Source organism: Ranitomeya variabilis, chromosome 1 (genome assembly GCF_051348905.1).
Source record: "Ranitomeya variabilis isolate aRanVar5 chromosome 1, aRanVar5.hap1, whole genome shotgun sequence".
In the NCBI taxonomy this organism is placed as follows: domain Eukaryota; kingdom Metazoa; phylum Chordata; class Amphibia; order Anura; family Dendrobatidae; genus Ranitomeya; species Ranitomeya variabilis.
The window spans coordinates 214,887,497-214,912,339 of NC_135232.1; the positions used below are offsets into that span (position 1 = coordinate 214,887,497).

The window sequence follows — 24,843 nt, forward strand, 5'->3', positions numbered from 1 at the left end:
TCAGAGGTCCAACCTCTTGGCTACTGAGACTGGACCATGTATAAGACTTCGTGGTGCTGCTTGTCAACACACTGAAGCCTTTGTCTGCCATCCAACCCACAAGATCCTGGCAATTGTCTGGATTCGTCAGTGGTGTACCGCGCTGACATTTTGACAGGAAGCTATAATGAGATTCAGTCATCTTCTGAGCTGTAACACGGCCTTGGCGGGCAGCATCACATCCACATCCCTTAACGTCACCCTTTCTCATATTGAATGCTTTATGTTCATAAAAAATATCCTGTCTTTATTTATAACAAGTACCCTCAAAGAGGTGTTATGTACAAATTCAATATATCTAGCAAAGTGTGGCAATTTTTTTTTTAAGATATCAGCTTTATTACACACAACAGCAGACTCATGAAAATTAGAGCTAAATAGTCACGTTTGCATATCTCTGCAGGCTTTGTGCTAGTCGCACAACTGCTAGATAAAGATAAGCTATTTCTTAAACCAATAGAAAATGTGTAGGCTTGTGCAGATAAGTCAATGGCACTCCTGTCTCTTTGCTTTGAGGAGGCTGCTTCCAAGAAAAATGAGGCTTGTATATGTTCCTGACATGGGTTTCAGACCTGAAAGACTGACCAAAATACAGGCCCTCACTTGCATACACTTTATTCAGAATTTAATTCTAATGCTTTTGGTGTCTGGTAGAATCCAATTTACTGATATTGATCATGCATCTCCCCCAACTCCTGTATTATTTTCACCTTATAGCAGCTTCACCCACTATGACAATTGTTCCATTGGAATTCGGTGGCAAAAATTTACTTACAAAACGCAGGTTTCACAGCATCTGCTGGCACTCTGCTAATTGTCAGCGAGGGCCGCATGATGACATGGCAGTGAACATGGTGGTGGTGGTGGGCAAAGCCCAAAATTCAAATGGCCATGTTTTAGCTGGCATTGTAAAGTGATGAGGAATATGTATTCCACTATCTGGCTAACTATTTGGCATGAGGGAGGGACCTCCCGAATGTAGGAGTGAGAGCTCTCCAAAATGTATAATATAGGGTCACCTCAGGGTCCTTACCAAACTCATGTTTCACGGCACCTGCTGACACTCTGCTAATTGTCAGCGTGGGATATATAATAACATGGCGGTGGATGTGGTGGTGGTGGTGGTGGTGGTGGTGGCGGGCAAAGCCCAAAATTCAAATGGGCATGTCTTAACTGACATTGAAAAGTAATGGGGAATATGTAGTCCACTATCTGGCTAACTATTTGGTATGAAGTAGGGACCTCCTGAATGTAGGAGTGAGATCTATGCCCAAATGTATGATACAGGGCTACCTGAGGGCCCTTACCAAACTCCGGTTTCACGGTACCTGCTGCCACTCTGCTAATGTACAGTGAGGGCTGCATAATGACATGGCGGTGGACATGTTTGTGGTGGCGGACTATGCCCAAAATTCAAATGGGCATGTCTGAAATGGCATTGCATTATATACATGTACTTATGAAGGAAATAATGTTTCTTAGCATTTTTCCCTTTGAAAAAAATGTTGGTTTGGTTTGGTAGGTCTTTTTAAAAATCCGTAAAACTGGTGCAATAGTCTGACAACATTATTCCCAGATACCATATGTGAGTCAGAAAGGCATGCAGGCATCTTCTCTATGCTGTTCCCATTTAGTTTTAGCACTTTCCCATCCATTTTAGCTTTATCAGGCCCCCAGACCTGTTTGCTGGTTCCAGCAGAAAAATATTGGGCTTTCCCATTGACTTGCATTGGATTCGTTATTTGGTGCGAATACACGGATATTAGAAATTATTCATGCCGATTTTCCCGAATCCGAATATTTCACTATTTGATCATCACCATTTATAATCTTTATACTTATTTATAATTAAAACCTCGTTACTTCATCTTCTAATGAAGCTAAACACATTATTCATGTAGAGAACGATATGTGGCTTGAAAAAGGTGACAAACATGTGACTGCAATGTCAGACTGGGGGGGCAGGGGCCACCCAGTAAGGGCTCATACTCACCTGCGAGAAACTCGGATGAGTCTTGCATGTTAAGGCCGGAGACACACTGGTGCGAGAGACGGCCGAGTCTCGCTGGTTAAAAGCAAGCTGTGGCACCTGCACTCCGAAGAGGAGCGTGCAGCTCCATGTATTGCTATGGAGCCGCACGCTCCGCTCCGGAGTGCAGGTGCCACAGCTTGCTTTTAACCAGCGAGACTCGGCCGTCTCTCGCACCAGTGTGTCTCCGGCCTAATACCCAGCACTGCACCCGGCACTCAGATCGGAGCATGCGGCCGCATAGGAATACATGCAGCCGCACGCTCCAATTCTGAGTGCCGGCAGCAGCGCCAGGTATTGACGTGCGAGACCCATCGGAGTTTCTCGCACTGCACTCCCAAATCCAAATACTCACCTCCTTTCAGAGTTCCACAGTGTACATAAAACAGAGTTAGCATCCACGTTTGACATTCCTGTAGTGAGGAGAACCTGCTTTATTTTTTGGGGTGCGTGTCTCCAGAAACATGAGCTAGGCATAGTGTACTTGGCACAAGGGGCGCAACGATTGCAGTCACAGAGGTAGAGACGGAAAACAGGCCAGTGTGAATGAATGGCCAGCCATCACGAGCGCAAACCTCATCTGGATATGAATCCTCAGATGCACATTTAGCTGAAGTGTATTGTGGTGCAGTGACCCACCAGGGACATATTTATTAGGATGGGTGAGATATATACCAGGATGGGACCCAGGATAAAGGATATATATAGCAGGATGGGGGCTAATTACACTAAGATGGGGCTAGAATGGGGAACATATATATCAGATACACCAGGATGAGGGCATATATACTAGTATAGAGCACAGGATGAGGGGCATACTTTATATACCCGGACGAAGACTTAGATGGGGTCATTACAACATAATGGGGGAGGAGGTGCAACTTATTGTCCTTTTAGGATTTAGAATGCGACAGGGGCCCATACATCTGACCAACATATAAGGGGGCCTAGGTCCAAATTTTGCACCTGGGCCCATTGGTCTCTAGTTAAGGCATTGCTGGGCACTACAATGTACAGGCACTACACTGGCAGATTGGCAATTTTCACTCACATTCACTGTTGCTTGTTTTTGGCAAACACACATGAAGTCAAAATAGGGGTGTAATTTCCTAAATAGGTTCACTTGAAGGGAGATTCTGCTCTTCTGGCATTTAGGGGCTTTGTATATGGAGTCCTCAAACGATTCTACGATAATTTGTTCTCCACGATTAAGGATATAAAAAATTGAAGTTTTAAAATTGTGAAATTTTCACCAAAATACTGATCTTTCACAAATAAAGGCAAAAAATGTTTATTTAAATATACCACTAACAAAGTACAATGTGTCACCAAATAAAACATTGAAGCGTTTCAGAGTTATTACCACATAAAGAGACAATGTTCAGTATTGTAACATTTTGCCTGGTCAGGAAGGTAAAATAGACTTTGGGGAAAAGGGGTTAAAGAAACACTGGCTAATTCATTCATATGAATAGTTTAAGAACTTTCATATTTTCCATAATGTATACACCAAAATATTCATTTAAGTTATCCAACGGTTTTATTACCTCGACTTTGGCCTCGGGGGTAGCGTTTTTGATCTGGAGCTTGAGCTTCTGTTGTGGTTGAGTCATTTGGCGGATTCTGGGTTTTTTGCTTGCTCACTGGCATTGGTTGTGGAAGTACATGTTTTGGAAAGCCTTTAAAGAACCATGCTCCAGATCTTTTCCATACCTGAAGATATTAGGAAAAATATAAATGTGTACTCATTATATTTGGATAAAACTGAAGCCTAGGGAATGGTAATTCATGACGTGTTTCCATTTTTCTGATGTCAGCACACAGTGACAATCCAGTCTGAACCTAAAGTCATACAAGGCTGGCGAAAAGATAAGACACGTAATTCCTCATAATGATAACACACATATGACACATTTATGTTGATATGCCATAAATACTTATTATGGGAATACCATATTATGATTGAGATTTAGACTACAAAAAGCCTAAAGTTATAGCTCTATAGCATTCAAACATAAATTGGTTTTATGCTATGCCCGACATCCCAAGGAAATTATGCTTTAAAGGGAACCGTTCATGTCCAGAAATGCTGTGTACCTGCAGGCTTAGCGATAATATGCTGGGAAATGGCGCTAAAATCATAGAGCACTTCTAGAGCTTTACTTGAGCAGTGACTGCAGGGAGAAAATGAACTTATATTCTCCCTATAGCCACTTGCTTCTGGTCATTGGTGTGGCACAGAGAGCTGGTACAGTCACCACTCACTGCAGAATGAGTGTACAGTAATCACTTCCTGGCACAGTGGTAGGCAGTGTGCTCTGCAGCGTATGTCTAACAGATCCAATGAATGATCAGTTTGTGAACCAAAAAACTTACCTAAAGTATGCAATCTCAGAGTATTTGAGCATATTCTCTAAGGGTATGTTTCCACATTCAGGAAACCTTCAGTATTTGCTGCGGATGGGATGCTGCGTACAGCCGCAGTGTCCAATCCGCAGTATCCAGATGTAACAGCATGGTGGAGGGTATTTTATGAAATCCTGTCTCCACTATGCGTGCAGGGCCACATTCAGTTGCCCTGCGTAACCAGACATGTGGAGCGTCTTTATAGACCGCAGCATGTCTATCTTGCTGAGACGCTCCATATTCGCAAGATAACTTAGGCTGGTTTCACATTTGCGTTTTTTGCCGCTGCGTTTTAGAGCAAAAAAACGCATGCGGTTTTTTTCCTATATTTAACATTAAAAACGCATGCTTTTTTTTGTATGCGTTTTGCCGCGTTTGACAATGCATGGGTCGTTTCTATGCTTGCATTTGGTTGCAGAAATGCAACATGTAGTAATTTCTAGAGGCGTTTTTTTGCCGCAAAAAAATGCATGCGTTTTTTTGCGGCAAAAAAAAGGAATGCTGTCTATGTAAACGCATGCGTTTTTAAGTACATGCGTTTGTGTTGTGAATTCTGCTTTTGGGCTCCCTCCGGTGGTTGTAGGTGGTAATGCAGTTGCCCCTGAGTTGCAGTCCTGGTCAGGTGTATCTGCTGATTGCAGTTCTGACTGGGGTATTTAGGCGTGCAGGATTCATTAGTCCTTGCCAGTTGTCAATTGTTGTTGGGAGGTGTTGGACCTCTGCTTGGTTCCTCCTGCCTTTCTGCCAAATCAGCAAAGATAAGTGTCTGGTTTTTTTTTCCTGTGGCACACATGCTATGTGCTTCACAATTCAGTGCTATTCTTTGTGTTTTCTTGTCCAGCTTAGATTGTCAGTATTTTCTCAGTCTTGTTGGATTCTCTGGAGTGGCAGATATACATTCCATATCTTTTGTTAGATTGTGGAACTTTTTGTATTATCTGCTGTGGATATTTTTGGAAGGGTTTTAATACTGACTGCCTAGTAATCTGTCCTATCCTTTCCTATTTAGCTAGAGTGGCCTCTTTTGCTAAATCCTGTTTTCTTCCTGCGTGTGTCTATTCTCCTACTCACAGTCATTATTCGTGGGGGGCTGCCTATCCTTTGGGGGTCTGCTCTGAGGCAAGGTAGCATTCCTATTTCCATCTATAGGGGTATTTAGTCCTCCGGCTGTGTCGAGGTGTCTAGGGTATGTTAGGCACACCCCACGGCTACTTCTAGTTGCGGTGCTAGTTCAGGATTTGCGGTCAGTACAGGTTCCACCGACTCCAGAGAAAGTTTCATGTGGCTCCAAGGTCACCAGATCATAACAGTACAACTGGCCCGTAATGAGTTAAATGCATCTCAGAAGAAGGGAAGAAAGGTGTTGAGCCATTTTTTTTCTGTAGTCGGTTTTGTCTTTTCTTCCCTCTTTATTTATGGGTGGCTGAGGAATCTTGTGCCAGCATGGATGTTCAGGAATTAGCATCTTGTGTAGACCAGCTTGCTGCTAGGGTACAGGGTATTTCTGATTATATTGTTTAGACTCCTGCTTTAGAGCCGAAGATTCCTACTCCTGATTTGTTTTTTGGCGATAGGTCCAAATTTTTGGGTTTTAAAAACAATTGTAAACTGTTTTTTGCTCTGAGACCGTGATCCTCCGGTGATTCCATTCAGCAGGTTAAAACGGTCATCTCCCTGCTGTGTGGCGATCCACAGGATTGGGCATTTTCCCTGGAATCTGGGAATCCGGCCTTGTTTAATGTAGATTCCTTTTTTCAGGCTTTAGGATTATTATATGATGAACCTAATTCTGTGGATCAAGCAGAGAAAACCTTGTTGGCCCTGTCTCAGGGTCAAGAGGTGGCAGAATTGTATTGTCAGAAATTTAGAAAATGGTCTGTGTTGACTAAATGGAATGATGATGCTTTGGCGGCAATTTTCAGAAAGGGTCTTTCTGAATCCGTTAAAGATGTTATGGTGGGGTTTCCCACGCCTTCCGGTCTGAGTGATTCTATGTCTCTGGCCATTCAGATTGATCGGCGCTTGCGGGAGCGTCAAACTGCGCGCGCTGTGGCGTCGTCCTTAGAGCAAAGTCATTGTGGCGACGCTTCTCATGTCATTTCAGTCTGCCCTAAGCGGACAAAAAGGATCGTTAGTTCATTTACTATCAGTACTGTACAACCTAAATTTCTGTTATCGGTGTCCTTGATCTGCTCATTGTCATCATTTTCTGTCATGGCATTTGTGGATTCTGGCGCCGCCTTGAACTTAATGGATTTTGAGTTTGCCAGGCGTTGTGGTTTTCCCTTGCAGTCTTTGCAGAACCCTATTCCTTTAAGGGGGAATGATGCTACACCTTTGGCTAAAAATAAGCCCCAGTTTTGGACACAGGTGACCATGCACATGGCGCCAGCCCATCAGGAAGATTGTCGATTTCTGGTGTTGCATAATTTGCATGATGTTATCGTGCTGGGTTTCCCATGGTTGCAGGTACATAATCCTGTGTTGGATTGGAAATCTATGTCTGTGACTAGTTGGGGTTGTCAGGGGGGTTCATAATGATGTTCCTTTGATGTCAATCTCCTCTTCTTCCTCTTCTGAAATTCCAGAGTTTTTGTCTGATTTTCAGGATGTATTCGATGAGCCCAAGTCCAGTTCCCTTCCACCGCATAGGGACTGTGATTGTGCGATTGACTTGATTCCAGGCAGTAAGTTTCCTAAGGGCCGACTTTTCAACCTGTCTGTGCCTGAACATACCGCCATGCGGAGTTATGTTAAGGAGTCTTTGGAGAAAGGGCATATTCGGCCATCTTCACCGTTGGGAGCAGGTTTTTGGTTTTGTTGCTAAGAAGGATGGCTCCTTGAGACCTTGTATTGATTATCGCCTCTTGAATAAGATCACGGTCAAGTTTCAATACCCTTTACCTTTGCTTTCTGATTTGTTTGCTAGGATTAAGGGGGCTAGTTGGTTTACGAAGATTGACCTTCGGGGGGCATATAATCTTGTTCGTATTAAGCAGGGTGATGAATGGAAAACTGCGTTTAATACGCCCGAAGGCCATTTTGAATACCTTGTGATGCCATTCGGGCTCACTAACGCTCCATCTGTTTTTCAATCCTTCATGCATGATATCTTCCGGCCTTATATTGATAAATTCTTGATTGTATATTTGGATGATATTTTGATTTTTTCTGATGATTGGAAGTCTCATGTGGAACAGGTCAGGATGGTATTTCAGATCCTTCGTGACAATGCCTTGTTTGTGAAGGGGTCTAAGTGTCTATTTGGGGTGCAGAAGGTTTCGTTTTTGGGCTTTATTTTTTCTCCCTCATCTATGGAGATGGATCCGGTTAAGGTTCAGGCCATTCATGATTGGATTCAACCCACTTCTGTGAAGAGCCTTCAGAAATTTTGGGGTTTTGCAAATTTTTATCGCCGTTTCATTGCTAACTTCTCCAGCGTGGTTAAACCCTTGACTGATTTGACGAAAAAAGGCGCTGATGTGGCGAATTGGTCCTCTGCGGCTGTCTCTGCCTTTCAGGAGCTTAAACGCCGATTTACTTCTGCTCCGGTGTTGCGCCAACCAGATGTTTCTCTTCCGTTTCAGGTTGAGATTGATGCTTCTGAGATTGGGGCAGGGGCCGTTTTGTCTCAGAGGGATTCTGTTGGTTCTTTGATGAAACCGTGTGCCTTCTTCTCCCGCAAGTTTTCGCCTGCTGAACGCAATTATGATGTCGGCAATTGGGAGTTGTTGGCTATGAAGTGGGCGTTTGAGGAGTGGCGACATTGGCTTGAGGGAGCTAAGCACCGTGTTGTGGTCCTGACCGATCATAAGAATTTGATTTACCTCGAGTCTGCCAAACGACTGAGTCCTAGACAGGCTCGATGGTCCTTGTTTTTTTCCCGTTTTGATTTCGTGGTTTTGTATCTTCCGGGTTCTAAGAATATTAAGGCTGATGCCCTTTCTAGGAGTTTTTTGCCTGATTCTCCAGAGGTCCTTGAATCGGTCGGCATTCTGAAAGAAGGGGTGGTCCTTTCTGCCATTTCCCCTGATTTACGGCGGGTTCTTCAGGAATTTGAGGCTGATAGACCTGACCGCTGTCCTGTGGGGAAATTGTTTGTTCCTGACAGATGGACTAGTAGAGTGATTTCTGAGGTTCACTGTTCTGTGTTGGCTGGTCATTCTGGTATTTTTTTTGTACCAGAGATTTGGTTGGTAGGTCCTTTTGGTGGCCTTAGTTGTCACGTGATGTGCGTTCTTTTGTGCAGTCCTGTGGGACTTGTGCGCGGGCCAAGCCTTGTTGTTCCCCGTGCTAGTGGGTTACTTTTGCCATTGCCGGTCCCTGAGAGGCCCTGGACGCATATTTCTATGGATTTTATTTCTGATCTTCCGGTTTCCCAGAGGATGTCGGTTATCTGGGTTGTTTGTGACCGGTTTTCTAAGATGGTTCATTTGGTGCCTTTGCCTAAATTGCCTTCCTCTTCAGAGTTGGTTCCGTTGTTTTTTCAGCATGTGGTTCGTTTGCATGGTATTCCGGAGAATATTGTGTCCGACAGAGGTTCCCAGTTTGTTTCTAGGTTTTGGCGGGCCTTTTGTGCTAGGCTGGGCATTGATTTGTCTTTTTCTTCTGCATTTCATCCTCAGACAAATGGCCAGACCGAGTGAACTAATCAGACTTTGGAGACTTATTTGAGATGCTTTGTGTCTGCCGATCAGGATGATTGGGTGGCCTTTTTGCCATTGGCCGAGTTTGCCCTTAATAATCGGGCTAGTTCGGCTACTTTGGTTTCGCCTTTTTTTGTAATTTTGGTTTTCATCCTTGTTTTTCTTCTGGGCAGGTTGAGCCTTCTGACTGTCCTGGTGTGGATTCTGTGGTTGACAGGTTGCAGCAGATTTGGGCTCATGTGGTGGACAATTTGGTGTTGTCTCAGGAGGAGGCACATCGTTTGGCTAATCGTAGTTGGTGTGTTGGTTCCCGGCTTCGGGTTGGGGATTTGATTTGGTTGTCTTCCCGTCATGTTCCTATGAAGGTCTCTTCCCCTAAGTTTAAGCCTCGGTTTATTGGTCCTTATAGGATTCCTGAGATTATTAATCCGGTGTCTTTTCGATTGGTGCTTCCGGCCTCTTTTGCTATCCATAATGTCTTCCATAGATCTTTATTGCGGAAATATGTGGTGCCCGTTGTTCCCTCTGTTGATCCTCCGGCCCCTGTTTTGGTTGATGGGGAGTTGGAGTATGTGGTTGAGAAGATTTTGGATTCTCGTTTTTCGAGGCAGAGGCTTCAGTACCTTGTCAAAATGGAAGGGTTATGGCCAGGAGGATAATTCTTGGGTTTTTGCTTCTGATGTCCATGCTGCTGATTTGGTTCATGCTTTTCATCTGGCTCGTCCTGATCGGCCTGGGGGCTCTGGTGAGGGTTTGGTGACCCCTCCTCAAGGGGGGGTACTGTTGTGAATTCTGCTTTTGGGCTCCCTCCGGTGGTTGTAGGTGGTAATGCAGTTGCCCCTGAGTTTCAGTCCTGGTCAGGTGTATCTGCTGATTGCAGTTCTGACTGGGGTATTTAGGCGTGCAGGATTCATTAGTCCTTGCCAGTTGTCAATTGTTGTTGGGAGGTGTTGGACCTCTGCTTGGTTCCTCCTGCCTTTCTGCCAAATCAGCAAAGATAAGTGTCTGGTTTTTTTTTCCTGTGGCACACATGCTATGTGCTTCACAATTCAGTGCTATTCTTTGTGTTTTCTTGTCCAGCTTAGATTGTCAGTATTTTCTCAGTCTTGTTGGATTCTCTGGAGTGGCAGATATACATTCCATATCTTTTGTTAGATTGTGGAACTTTTTGTATTATCTGCTGTGGATATTTTTGGAAGGGTTTTAATACTGACTGCCTAGTAATCTGTCCTATCCTTTCCTATTTAGCTAGAGTGGCCTCTTTTGCTAAATCCTGTTTTCTTCCTGCGTGTGTCTATTCTCCTACTCACAGTCATTATTCGTGGGGGGCTGCCTATCCTTTGGGGGTCTGCTCTGAGGCAAGGTAGCATTCCTATTTCCATCTATAGGGGTATTTAGTCCTCCGGCTGTGTCGAGGTGTCTAGGGTATGTTAGGCACACCCCACGGCTACTTCTAGTTGCGGTGCTAGTTCAGGATTTGCGGTCAGTACAGGTTCCACCGACTCCAGAGAAAGTTTCATGTGGCTCCAAGGTCACCAGATCATAACAGTACAACTGGCCCGTAATGAGTTAAATGCATCTCAGAAGAAGGGAAGAAAGGTGTTGAGCCATTTTTTTTCTGTAGTCGGTTTTGTCTTTTCTTCCCTCTTTATTTATGGGTGGCTGAGGAATCTTGTGCCAGCATGGATGTTCAGGAATTAGCATCTTGTGTAGACCAGCTTGCTGCTAGGGTACAGGGTATTTCTGATTATATTGTTTAGACTCCTGCTTTAGAGCCGAAGATTCCTACTCCTGATTTGTTTTTTGGCGATAGGTCCAAATTTTTGGGTTTTAAAAACAATTGTAAACTGTTTTTTGCTCTGAGACCGTGATCCTCCGGTGATTCCATTCAGCAGGTTAAAACGGTCATCTCCCTGCTGTGTGGCGATCCACAGGATTGGGCATTTTCCCTGGAATCTGGGAATCCGGCCTTGTTTAATGTAGATTCCTTTTTTCAGGCTTTAGGATTATTATATGATGAACCTAATTCTGTGGATCAAGCAGAGAAAACCTTGTTGGCCCTGTCTCAGGGTCAAGAGGTGGCAGAATTGTATTGTCAGAAATTTAGAAAATGGTCTGTGTTGACTAAATGGAATGATGATGCTTTGGCGGCAATTTTCAGAAAGGGTCTTTCTGAATCCGTTAAAGATGTTATGGTGGGGTTTCCCACGCCTTCCGGTCTGAGTGATTCTATGTCTCTGGCCATTCAGATTGATCGGCGCTTGCGGGAGCGTCAAACTGCGCGCGCTGTGGCGTCGTCCTTAGAGCAAAGTCATTGTGGCGACGCTTCTCATGTCATTTCAGTCTGCCCTAAGCGGACAAAAAGGATCGTTAGTTCATTTACTATCAGTACTGTACAACCTAAATTTCTGTTATCGGTGTCCTTGATCTGCTCATTGTCATCATTTTCTGTCATGGCATTTGTGGATTCCGGCGCCGCCTTGAACTTAATGGATTTTGAGTTTGCCAGGCGTTGTGGTTTTCCCTTGCAGTCTTTGCAGAACCCTATTCCTTTAAGGGGGAATGATGCTACACCTTTGGCTAAAAATAAGCCCCAGTTTTGGACACAGGTGACCATGCACATGGCGCCAGCCCATCAGGAAGATTGTCGATTTCTGGTGTTGCATAATTTGCATGATGTTATCGTGCTGGGTTTCCCATGGTTGCAGGTACATAATCCTGTGTTGGATTGGAAATCTATGTCTGTGACTAGTTGGGGTTGTCAGGGGGTTCATAATGATGTTCCTTTGATGTCAATCTCCTCTTCTTCCTCTTCTGAAATTCCAGAGTTTTTGTCTGATTTTCAGGATGTATTCGATGAGCCCAAGTCCAGTTCCCTTCCACCGCATAGGGACTGTGATTGTGCGATTGACTTGATTCCAGGCAGTAAGTTTCCTAAGGGCCGACTTTTCAACCTGTCTGTGCCTGAACATACCGCCATGCGGAGTTATGTTAAGGAGTCTTTGGAGAAAGGGCATATTCGGCCATCTTCACCGTTGGGAGCAGGTTTTTGGTTTTGTTGCTAAGAAGGATGGCTCCTTGAGACCTTGTATTGATTATCGCCTCTTGAATAAGATCACGGTCAAGTTTCAATACCCTTTACCTTTGCTTTCCGATTTGTTTGGTAGGATTAAGGGGGCTAGTTGGTTTACGAAGATTGACCTTCGGGGGGCATATAATCTTGTTCGTATTAAGCAGGGTGATGAATGGAAAACTGCGTTTAATACGCCCGAAGGCCATTTTGAATACCTTGTGATGCCATTCGGGCTCACTAACGCTCCATCTGTTTTTCAATCCTTCATGCATGATATCTTCCGGCCTTATATTGATAAATTCTTGATTGTATATTTGGATGATATTTTGATTTTTTCTGATGATTGGAAGTCTCATGTGGAACAGGTCAGGATGGTATTTCAGATCCTTCGTGACAATGCCTTGTTTGTGAAGGGGTCTAAGTGTCTATTTGGGGTGCAGAAGGTTTCTTTTTTGGGCTTTATTTTTTCTCCCTCATCTATGGAGATGGATCCGGTTAAGGTTCAGGCCATTCATGATTGGATTCAACCCACTTCTGTGAAGAGCCTTCAGAAATTTTTGGGTTTTGCAAATTTTTATCGCCGTTTCATTGCTAACTTCTCCAGCGTGGTTAAACCCTTGACTGATTTGACGAAAAAAGGCGCTGATTTGGCGAATTGGTCCTCTGCGGCTGTCTCTGCCTTTCAGGAGCTTAAACGCCGATTTACTTCTGCTCCGGTGTTGCGCCAACCAGATGTTTCTCTTCCGTTTCAGGTTGAGATTGACACTTCTGAGATTGGGGCAGGGGCCGTTTTGCTTCAGAGGAATTCTGATGGTTCCTTGATGAAACCGTGTGCCTTCTTTTCCCGTAAGTTTTTGCCTGCTGAACGCAATTATGATGTCAGCAATCGGGAGTTGTTGGCTATGAAATTGGCGTTTGAGGAATGGAGACATTGGCTTGAGGGAGCCAAGCACCGTATTGTGGTCTTGACCGATCATAAAAATCTGATTTACCTCGAATCTGCCAAACGGATGAATCCTAGACAGGCTCGATGGTCCCTGTTTTTCTCCTGTTTTGATTTTGTGGTTTCGTATCTTCCGGGTTCTAAGAATATTAAGGCTGATGCCCTCTCTAGGAGTTTTTTGCCTGATTCTCCTGAGGTACTTGAGCCGGTCGGCATTCTGAAGGAAGGGGTGGTCCTTTCTGCCATTTCCCCTGATTTGCGACGGGTTCTGCAGGAATTTCAGGCTGACAAACCTGACCGCTGTCCAGTGGGGAAACTGTTTGTTCCTGATAGATGGACTAGTAGAGTGATTTCTGAGGTTCATTGTTCTGTGTTGGCTGGCCATCCTGGTATTTTTGGTACCAGAGATTTGGTTGGTAGGTCCTTTTGGTGGCCTTCTTTGTCGCGTGATGTGCGTTCTTTTGTGCAGTCCTGTGGGACTTGTGCGCGGGCCAAGCCTTGTTGTTCCCATGCTAGTGGGTTGCTTTTGCCGGTCCCCGAGAGGACCTGGACGCATATTTCTATGGATTTTATTTTGGATCTTCCGGTTTCCCAGAGGATGTCAGTTATCTGGGTGGTTTGTGACTGGTTTTCTAAGATGGTTCATTTGGTGCCTTTGCCTAAATTGCCTTCCTCTTCTGATTTGGTTCCGTTGTTTTATCAGCATGTGGTTCGTTTGCATGGTATTCCGGAGAATATTGTGTCTGACAGAGGTTCCTAGTTTGTTTCTAGGTTTTGGTGGGCCTTTTGTGCTAGGCTGGGCATTGATTTGTCTTTTTCTTCCGCATTTCATCCTCAGACAAATGGCCAGACCGAGCGAACTAATCAGACTTTGGAAACTTATTTGAGATGCTTTGTGTCTGCTGATCAGGATGATTGGGTGGCTTTCTTGCCATTGGCCGAGTTTGCCCTTAATAATCGGGCTAGTTCGGCTACCTTGGTTTCGCCCTTCTTTTGTAATTTTGGTTTTCATCCTCGTTTTTCTTCGGGGCAGGTTGAGCCTTCTGATTGTCGTGGTGTGGATTCTGTGGTTGACAGGTTGCAGCAGATTTGGGCTCATGTGGTGGACAATTTGGTGTTGTCTCAGGAGGAGGCTCAGCGTTTTGCTAACCGTCGTCGGTGTGTTGGTTCCCGGCTTCGGGTTGGGGATTTGGTCTGGTTGTCTTCCCGTCATGTTCCTATGAAGGTTTCTTTCCCTAAGTTTAAGCTTCGGTTTATTGGTCCTTATAGGATTTCTGAGATTATCAATCCGGTGTCTTTTCGTTTGGCTTTTCCGGCCTCTTTTGCCATCCATAATGTTTTTCATGAATCTTTATTGCGGAAATATGTGGTGCCCATTGTTCCCTTTGTTGATCCTCCTGCTCCTGTGTTGGTTGATGGGGGAGTTGGAGTATGTGGTTGAGAAGATTTTGGATTCTCGCTTTTTGAGGCGGAGGCTTCAGTACCTTGTCAAATGGAAGGGTTATTGTTATGACCCCAATGGCAGAGGGTCTCAGGAATCAATACCAAGTCTGCAAACACAAAAAAACAGCTCATAGGGCAGTGGTAACTGGGCTGACCATATATCTAATCCTAGCACCACAAATAGAAGTAGCCGGGGAACGTGCCTACGTTGGTTCTAGACGTCTCGCGTCAGCCGGAGAACTAACTAACCCTAGAAGGGAAAAGAAAGACCTTTCTTGCCTCCAGAGAAAAGACCCCAAAAGTTGGATACAAGCCCCCAACAAATAATAACGGTGAGGCAAGAGGAAAAGACAAACATAAGAATGAGTTAGGTATTTAGCAAAGAGAGGCCCACTAGCTAATAGCAGAATATAGTAAGATGACTTATATGGTCAGCAAAAACCGTATTAAAATATCCACGCTGGATATTCAAGAACCCCCGAGCCGTCTAACGGCCGGGGGGAGAACACCAGCCCCCTAGAGCTTCCAGCAAGGTCAGAAATCACATTTAGTACAAGCTGGACAAAAATAGTAGCAAAGCAAGTAACTCAAAAAACAAAGAAGCAAGACTTAGCTTAATTTTGCAAGAGCCAGGACCAGCAGACAGGAGCAACAGAAGGATCTGATTACAACGATGCCAGGCACTGGACTAAGGATCCAGGAAGTTAATATAGCGACACCCCTGGACTAACGACCCAGGTGAGTGCCAAACAGAAAAAAGACAATCCCAGAGTCATACCACTAGTGACCACAAGAGGGAGCCAAAAAGTCCAATTCACAACAGTACCCCCCCTTTAAGGAGGGGTCACCGAACCCTCACCAAGACCACCAGGGCGATCAGGATGAGCAGCGTGAAAGGCACGAACTAAATCGGCCGCATGCACATCAGAGGCAACCACCCAGGAATTATCCTCCTGACCATAGCCCTTCCACTTGACCAGATACTGAAGCCTCCGCCTGGAGAGACGTGAATCCAAGATCTTCTCCACCACGTACTCCAACTCGCCCTCAACCAACACCGGAGCAGGAGGCTCAGCAGAAGGAACCACAGGTACAACGTACCGCCGCAACAAAGACCTATGGAACACGTTGTGAATGGCAAACGACACAGGAAGATCCAAGCGAAAGGACACAGGATTAAGGATTTCCAATATCTTGTAAGGACCGATGAAGCGAGGCTTAAATTTAGGAGAGGAGACCTTCATAGGAACAAATCGAGAAGACAGCCATACCAAATCCCCAACACGAAGTCGGGGACCCACACCGCGGCGGCGGTTGGCAAAACGCTGAGCCTTCTCTTGTGACAACTTCAAGTTGTCCACCACATGATTCCAGATCTGCTGCAACCTATCCACCACAGAATCTACCCCAGGACAGTCAGAAGGCTCCACATGTCCCGAGGAAAAACGAGGATGGAAACCAGAGTTGCAGAAAAATGGCGAAACCAATGTAGCGGAACTAGCCCGATTATTAAGGGCAAACTCAGCCAACGGCAAGAAGGTCACCCAATCATCCTGATCCGCAGAAACAAAACACCTCAAATAAGCCTCCAGAGTCTGATTAGTTCGCTCCGTTTGTCCATTAGTCTGAGGATGAAAGGCAGACGAAAACGACAACTCAATGCCCATCCTAGCACAAAAGGATCGCCAGAACCTGGAAACAAACTGGGATCCTCTGTCAGACACAATATTCTCAGGAATGCCGTGTAAACGAACCACATTCTGAAAGAACACAGGAACCAGATCGGAAGAGGAAGGCAGCTTAGGCAAAGGTACCAAATGGACCATCTTAGAAAAGCGATCACATACCACCCAGATGACAGACATGCCCTGAGACACAGGAAGATCTGAAATGAAATCCATGGAAATGTGTGTCCAAGGCCTCTTTGGGACAGGCAAGGGCAAGAGCAACCCGCTGGCACGCGAACAGCAAGGCTTAGCTCGAGCACAAGTCCCACAGGACTGCAGAAACGACCGCACATCCCGTGACAAGGAAGGCCACCAAAAGGACCTAGCCACCAGATCTCTGGTGCCAAAAATTCCCGGATGCCCTGCCAACACCGAGGAATGAACCTCGGAAATGACTCTGCTGGTCCACTTATCAGGAACAAACAGTCTGTCAGGTGGACAAGAGTCAGGTCTACCAGCCTGAAATCTCTGCAACACACGTCGCAAATCCGGAGAAATGGCTGACAAGATAACTCCCTCTTTAAGAATACCAACTGGTTCTGCGACTCCCGGAGAGTCAGGCACAAAGCTCCTTGAAAGAGCATCAGCCTTCACATTCTTCGAACCTGGTAAATACGAGACCACAAAGTCAAAACGGGAGAAAAACAATGACCAGCGGGCCTGTCTAGGATTCAGGCGTTTAGCAGACTCGAGATACATCAGATTCTTGTGATCAGTCAAGACCACCACACGATGCTTAGCACCCTCGAGCCAATGACGCCACTCCTCAAATGCCCACTTCATGGCCAACAACTCCCGATTGCCAACATCATAATTCCGCTCAGCAGGCGAAAACTTCCTCGAGAAAAAGGCACAAGGTCTCATCACAGAGCAACCAGGGCCTCTCTGCGACAAAACAGCCCCTGCCCCAATCTCAGAAGCATCCACTTCAACCTGAAAGGGAAGTGAGACATCAGGCTGGCACAAAACAGGCGCCGAAGTAAACCGGCGCTTCAACTCCTGGAAAGCCTCCACAGCTGCAGGAGCCCAGTTAGCAACATCAGAACCTTTCTTGGTCATATCCGTCAAAGGTTTAGCAATGCTAGAAAAATTAGCAATAAAACGACGGTAGAAGTTAGCAAAACCCAAGAACTTCTGAAGACTCTTAACTGACGTGGGTTGAGTCCAATCATGAATAGCACGGACCTTGACTGGGTCCATCTCCACCGCAGAAGGGGAAAAAATAAACCCCAAAAAGGGAACCTTCTGTACTCCAAAGAGACACTTTGAGCCCTTAACAAACAAAGCATTCTCACGCAAAACCTGAAACACCATCCTGACCTGCTCTACATGCGAGTCCCAGTCATCAGAAAAAAAACAGAATATCATCCAGATAAACGATCATAAATTTATCCAGATACTTCCGGAAAATATCATGCATAAAGGACTGAAACACTGAAGGAGCATTAGAGAGCCCAAAAGGCATCACCAAGTACTCAAAATGACCTTCGGGCATATTAAACGCGGTTTTCCATTCATCTCCTCGCTTAATGCGCACAAGGTTGTACGCACCACGAAGATCTATCTTGGTGAACCACTTGGCACCTTTAATTCGGGCAAACAAGTCTGACAACAGAGGCAAAGGATACTGAAATTTAACAGTGATTTTATTCAAAAGCCGATAGTCAATACAAGGTCTCAAAGATCCGTCCTTCTTGGCCACAAAAAAAAATCCCGCACCAAGAGGGGAAGAGGAAGGACGGATATGCCCCTTCTCCAGAGATTCCTTGATATACGAACGCATTGCGGTATGCTCAGGTACAGACAGATTAAATAGTCTTCCCTTAGGAAATTTGCTACCTGGAATCAAATCTATGGCACAGTCACAGTCCCTATGAGGAGGCAGTACACTGGACCTGGACTCGCTGAACACATCCTGATAATCAGACAAATACTCAGGAACTTCCGAAGGAGTAGAGGAAGCAATAGACACCGGCGGGGAATCACCATGAATACCCTGACAGCCCCAACTTGACACAGACATTGCCTTCCAATCCAAGACTGGATTATGAGTCTGTAACCATGGCAAACCCAAAACGACCAAATCATGCATTTTATGCAGAACAAGAAAACGAATCACCTCCCGATGTTCAGGAGTCATGCACATGGTTACCTGCGTCCAAAACTGCAGTTTATTTTCCGCCAATGGCGTAGCATCAATACCCCTCAAAGGGATAGGATTAACCAACGGCTCAAGAACAAAACCACAGCGCTTGGCAAATGACAGATCCATAAGACTCAGGGCAGCACCTGAATCCACAAACGCCATAACAGGGTAAGAGGACAATGAGCAAATTAAAGTCACAGACAAAATAAATTTAGGTTGCAAATTACCAATGGCGACAGGACTAACAACCCTTGTTAGGCGTTTAGAGCATGCTGATATAACATGTGTAGAATCACCACAGTAAAAACACAACCCATTCTGACGTCTATGATTTTTCCGCTCATTTCTGGTCTGAATTCTATCACATTGCATCAAATCAGGTGTTTGTTTAGACAACACCACCAGAGGATTAGCGGTTTTGCGCTCCCGCAAACGCCGGTCAATTTGAATAGCCAGCGCCATGGAATCATTCAGACTTGTAGGAATGGAGAAACCCACCATCACATTCTTAATGGCTTCAGAAAGGCCATTTCTGAAGTTTGCGGCCAGAGCACACTCATTCCACTGAGTAAGCACGGACCATTTCCGAAATTTTTGGCAATACACTTCAGCTTCATCCTGGCCCTGAGAAATAGCCAGCAAGGCTTTTTCTGCCTGAACCTCAAGATTGGGTTCCTCGTAAAGCAATCCGAGCACCAGAAAAAACGCATCAATATTTGCCAATGCCGGATCTCCTGGCGCTAGCGAGAAAGCCCAATCCTGAGGGTCGCTCCGTAAAAAAGAGATAACAATTTTAACTTGCTGAACTAAGTCTCCAGATGAACGGGGTCTCAGAGATAGAAACAATTTACAATTATCCCTGAAATTCCTAAACTTAAATCGGTCTCCAGAAAACAGTTCAGGAATAGGTATTTTAGGTTCAGACATAGGGCTACTGGTAACAAAATCTTGTATGCCCTGCACACGAGCAGCAAGCTGGTCCACACTTGTAATCAAGGTCTGGACATTCATGTCTGCAGCAAGCTCAAGCCACTCAGAGGTAAAGGGGAGGAAGAGAGGAAAAAAAAAAATATTCAGAATTTCCTTTCTTATATCCCACTTCTGCAATGCATTAAACATTCAATGTCGGCCTGGCATACTGTTATGACCCCAATGGCAGAGGGTCTCAGGAATCAATACCAAGTCTGCAAACACAAAAAACCAGCTCATAGGGCAGTGGTAACTGGGCTGACCATATATCTAATCCTAGCACCACAAATAGAAGTAGCCGGGGAACGTGCCTACGTTGGTTCTAGACGTCTCGCGCCAGCCGGAGAACTAACTAACCCTAGAAGGGAAAAGAAAGACCTTTCTTGCCTCCAGAGAAAAGACCCCAAAAGTTGGATACAAGCCCCCAACAAATAATAACGGTGAGGCAAGAGGAAAAGACACTAGTGACCACAAGAGGGAGCCAAAAAGTCCAATTCACAACAGGTTATGGCCAGGAGGATAATTCTTGGGTTTTTGCCTCTGATGTCCATGCTGCTGATTTGGTCCGTGCCTTTCATCTGGCTCGTCCTGATCGGCCTTGGGGCTCTGGTGAGGGTTCGGTGACCCCTCTTCAAGGGGGGGGGTACTGTTGTGTATTCTGCTCTTGGGCTCCCTCCGGTGGTTGTTGGTGGTAGTGCAGTTGTCTTGGGGTTGTAATCCGGGCAGGTGTTTCTGCTGATTTCAGCTCTATTAGGTATTTAGGTGTGCAGGATCCATGAGTCTGTGCCAGTTGTCCATTGTACTTGGAGGGATTGCATCTCTCTCTGGCTCCTCATGCCCTGCTGCAAATTCAGCTAAGATAAGTGTCTGTTTTTTTGTCTCTGTGCACACATGCAGTGTGCTTTGCAATTCAGTGCAATTTATTGTGTTTTTGTCCAGCTTAGACTTTGTTTGGATTTTTCAGTCATGCTGGATTCTCAGGAGATGCAGATATACTTTCTATGTCTTTAGTTAGATGTGGAATATTTGTATTATCTGCTGTGGATGTTTTTAGGATTTTAATATTGACCGCTTAGAATTCTGTCCTATTCTTTTCTATTTAGCTAGAAGTGCCTCTTTTGCTAAATCCTGTTTTTCTGCCTGCATGTGTCTTTCCTCTTATACTCACAGTCAATATTTGTGGGGGGCTGCCTATCCTTTGGGGTTCTGCTCTGAGGCAAGATACAATTCCCATTTCCATCTATAGGGGTATTTAGTCCTCCGGCTGTGTCGAGATGTCTAGGACGTGTTAGGTACATCCCACGGCTACTTCTAGTTGCGGTGTTAGATTAGGGTTTGCGGTCAGTACAGGTACCACCTTCTCCTGAGAAAGTCTCTCATGCGGCTCCAAGGTCACCAGATCATAACAGGTAGCATTCCTATTTCCATCTACAGGGGTATTTAGTCCTCTGGCTGTGTCGAGGTGTCTAGGGTATGTTAGGCACACCCCACGGCTACTTCTAGTTGCGGTGTTAGTTCAGGATTTGCGGTCAGTACAGGTTCCACCGACTCCAGAGAAAGTTTCATGCGGCTCCAAGGTCACCAGATCATAACACGTTTGGTTGCGTTTTAAACGCATGCGTTTCAACAGAAAAAAACAAGAATACACACTGAAAAGCCACCCCCCACCATCAAGGTGATAAAGGGATCCAAACCCTAACCTTAACCCTACCCCTAACCCTAACCCTAGGGATCCTAACCCTAACCCTAACCCTAGGGATCCTAACCCTAACCCTAGGGATCCTAACTAGGGTGGAGCGACTTTTCCTTTTTTGAGGTCGAGTCGGGTTTCGCGAAACCCAACTTTCTCAAAAGTCGAGTCGAGTGAAATCGGCCGATCTTCTTGAAAAGTCGGGGTCGGGGGATCGGCCGAAACACAAAACCCAATGCAAGTCATTGGGAAATCTATATATTTTTATATTTACTTCAGCGCGATATAGCAGAAAAGCCGGTAATTTAATTGCCGGCTTTTCATTTCTCCTGCCTAAACCCGACATGATATGAGACATGGTTTACATACAGTAAACCATGACATATCCCCCTTTTTCTTTTCATATTCCACACTACTAATGTTAGTAGTGTGTATGTGCAAAATTCCGGCGCTGTAGCTATTAAATTTAAGGGTTAAATCGCGGAAAAAATTGGCGTGGGCTCCCGCGCAATTTTCTCCGCCAAAGTGGTAAAGCCAGTGACTGAGGGCAGATATTAATAGCCTGGAGAGGGTCCACGGTTATTGGCCCCCCCTGGCTACAAACATCTGCCCCCAGCCACCCCAGAAAAGGCACATCTGGAAGATGCGCCTATTCTGGCACTTGGCCACTCTCTTTTTCACATACACACTACTAACATTAGTAGTGTGGAATATGCAAAAAAAAGGGGGATATGACATGGTTTACAGTATGTAAACCATGTCTCATATCATGTCGGGTTTAGGCAGGAGAAATGAAAAGCCGGCAATTGAATTACCGGCTTTTCTGCTATATCGTGCTGAAGTAAATATATATATATATATATTAGATTGTGGCCCGATTCTAACGCATCGGGTATTCTAGAATATGCATGTCCCCGTAGTATATAGACAATGATGATTCCAGAAGAATTCGCGGCAGACTGTGCCCGTCGCTGATTGGTCGGGGCAACCTTTATGACATAATCGTCGCCATGACATCTACGTCGATACTGTGCCCATCGCTGATTGGTCGAGGCCTGGCAGCCTCGACCAATCAGAGACGTGGGATTTCCATTATGACATCATCGTCGCCATGCTGTGCCCGTCGCTGATTGGTTGAGGCCTGGCGGCCTCGACCAATCAGAAACGCGGGATTTCCAGGACAGACAGACGGAAAAACCCTTAGACAATTATATATATAGATATATGTGTCTCAATGACATATATATATATATATATATATAGATAGATAGAGATATATATATATATATATATATATATATATATATATATATATATATATATATATATATATATATATAGATATATATATACGTATACAGTTAGGTCCATATATGTTTGGACAGAGACATCATTTTTCTAATTTTGGTCATAGACATTACCACAATGAATTTTAAACAAAACAATTCAGATGCAGTTGAAGTTCAGACTTTCAGCTTTCATTTGAGGGTATCCACATTAAAATTGGATGAAGGGTTTAGGAGTTTCAGCTCCTTAACATGTGCCACCCTGTTTTTAAAGGGACCAGAAGTAATTGGACAGATTCAATAATTTTAAATAAAATGTTCATTTTTAGTACTTGGTTGAAAACCCTTTGTTGGCAATGACTGCCTGATGTCTAGAACTCATGGACATCACCAGACGCTGTGTTTCCTCCTTTTTGATGCTCTGCCAGGCCTTCACTGCGGTGGTTTTCAGTTGCTGTTTGTTTGTGGGCCTTTCTGTCTGAAGTTTAGTCTGTAACAAGTGAAACGCATGCTCAATTGGGTTGAGATCAGGTGACTGACTTGGCCATTCAAGAACATTCCACTTCTTTGCTTTAATAAACTCCTGGGTTGCTTTGGCTTTATGTTTTGGGTCATTGTCCATCCGTAGTATGAAACAACGACCAATCAGTTTGGCTGCATTTGGCTGGATCTGAGCACACCGTATGTCTCTGAATACTTCAGAATTAATTTGGCTGCTTCTGTCCTGTGTCACATCATCAATAAACACTAGTGACCCAGTGCCACTGGCAGCCATGCATGCCCAAGCCATCACACTGCCTCCGCCGTGTTTTACAGATGATGTGGTATGCTTTGGATCATGAGCTGGACCAGGCCTTCGTCATACTTTTCTCTTTCCATCATTCTGGTAGAGGTTGATCTTGGTTTCATCTGTCCAAAGAATGTTCTTCCAGAACTGTTCTGGCTTTTTTAGATATTTTTTAGCATAGTCCATTCCTGCCATTTTATTCTTGATGCTTATGAGTGACTTGCACCGTGCAGTGAACCCTCTGTATTTACTTTCATGCAGTCTTCTCTTTATGGTAGATTTGGATATTGATACGCCTACCTCCTGGAGAGTGTTGTTCAATTGGTTGGCTGTTGTGAAGTGGTTTCTCTTCACCATGGAGATTATTCTGCGATCATCCACCACTGTTGTCTTCCGTGGGCGCTCAGGTCTTTTTGCATTTGTGAGTTCACCAGTGCTTTCTTTCTTTCTCAGGATGTACCAAACTGTAGATAAAGTCACTCCTAATATTGTAGCAATTTCTCGGATGGGTTTTTTCTGTTTTCGCAGCTTAAGGATGGCTTGTTTCACCTGCATGGAGAGCTCCTTTGACCGCATGTTTACTTCACAGCACAACCTTCCAAATGCAAGCACCACACCTCAAATAAACTCCAGGCCTTTTATCTGCTTAATTGAGAATGACATAACAAAGGGATTGCCCACACCTGTCCATGAAATAGCCTTGGAGTCAATTGTCCAATTACTTTTGGTCCCTTTAAAAACAGGGTGGCATATGTTAAGGAGCTGAAACTCCTAAACCTTTCATCCAATTTTAATGCGGATACCCTCAAATGAAAGCTGAAAGTCTGAACTTCAACTGCATCTGAATGGTTTTGTATAAAATTCATTGTGGTAATGTCTATAACCAAAATTAGAAAAATGTTGTGTCTGTCCAAATATATATGGACATAACTGTATATATATAAAAAATGAAACCCGACTTTGGAGCGAAGATCGCCGACCACCGACCCGATCGCATAGTGAGATTTTGCCAAAAGTCGGCGACTTTTGAAATTGGCCGATCTGTTTCGCTCAACCCTAATCCTAACCCTAACCCTACCCCTAACCCTAGGGATCCTAACCCTAACCCTAACCCTACCCCTAACCCCAACCCTAGCTATTTCTATTTACAGTGGGTTTTCTAGATGATTTTGATGATTGGCAGCTGTCACACACTTCTCAGCATGCGTTTCAAAAACGCAAACGCAGGAAAAAACGCATGTAAACGCGTCAAAACGCCGCATTTTTTTACCGCATGAGAAAACGCATGCGTCTAAAAAACGCAGCGTTTGCACGCATTTAAATGCGTTTTTTTCACCACCTGCATTTGCGTTTTAAACGCTGCGTTTTTAAACGCAAATGTGAAACTAGCCTTACACAGTCTATGTATATGCAGCGCCCCAGAGTCCTGGTCGTTGCAGTAATGTCGTTCTTCCACCAGGGGGAGTGATATTACGTCTGAGGGCAATAAAGGAGATCTCTTTACCAGGTATCACAAACCACACAACACACTTCACACTCCAGGCCGCCAGGGGGAGCTATGCTCCTATTAGGGCACTCCTCACAATTAGGTAAAACTGGTAGTCTGGACAGGAAGTTAGGCAGACGTGAGCTGGGCTTCACCCAGTGAACTGCTATCTG

The 24,843-nt window shown here is 44.8% G+C and overlaps 1 protein-coding gene across 4 annotated transcripts in view; it reads right to left on the bottom strand.

Annotated features, from left to right (window-relative positions):
* The window catches only part of RPH3A (rabphilin 3A), a 450,823-nt gene that overhangs the window by 193,812 nt on the left and 232,168 nt on the right, over positions 1–24,843 (bottom strand). For all 4 annotated transcript variants that reach the window (XM_077292456.1, XM_077292446.1, XM_077292453.1 and 1 more), the window contains one exon: positions 3,616–3,781. In XM_077292456.1, coding sequence (XP_077148571.1) covers positions 3,616–3,781 — 166 coding nt within the window. The remainder of the gene's footprint in view (positions 1–3,615; positions 3,782–24,843) is intronic.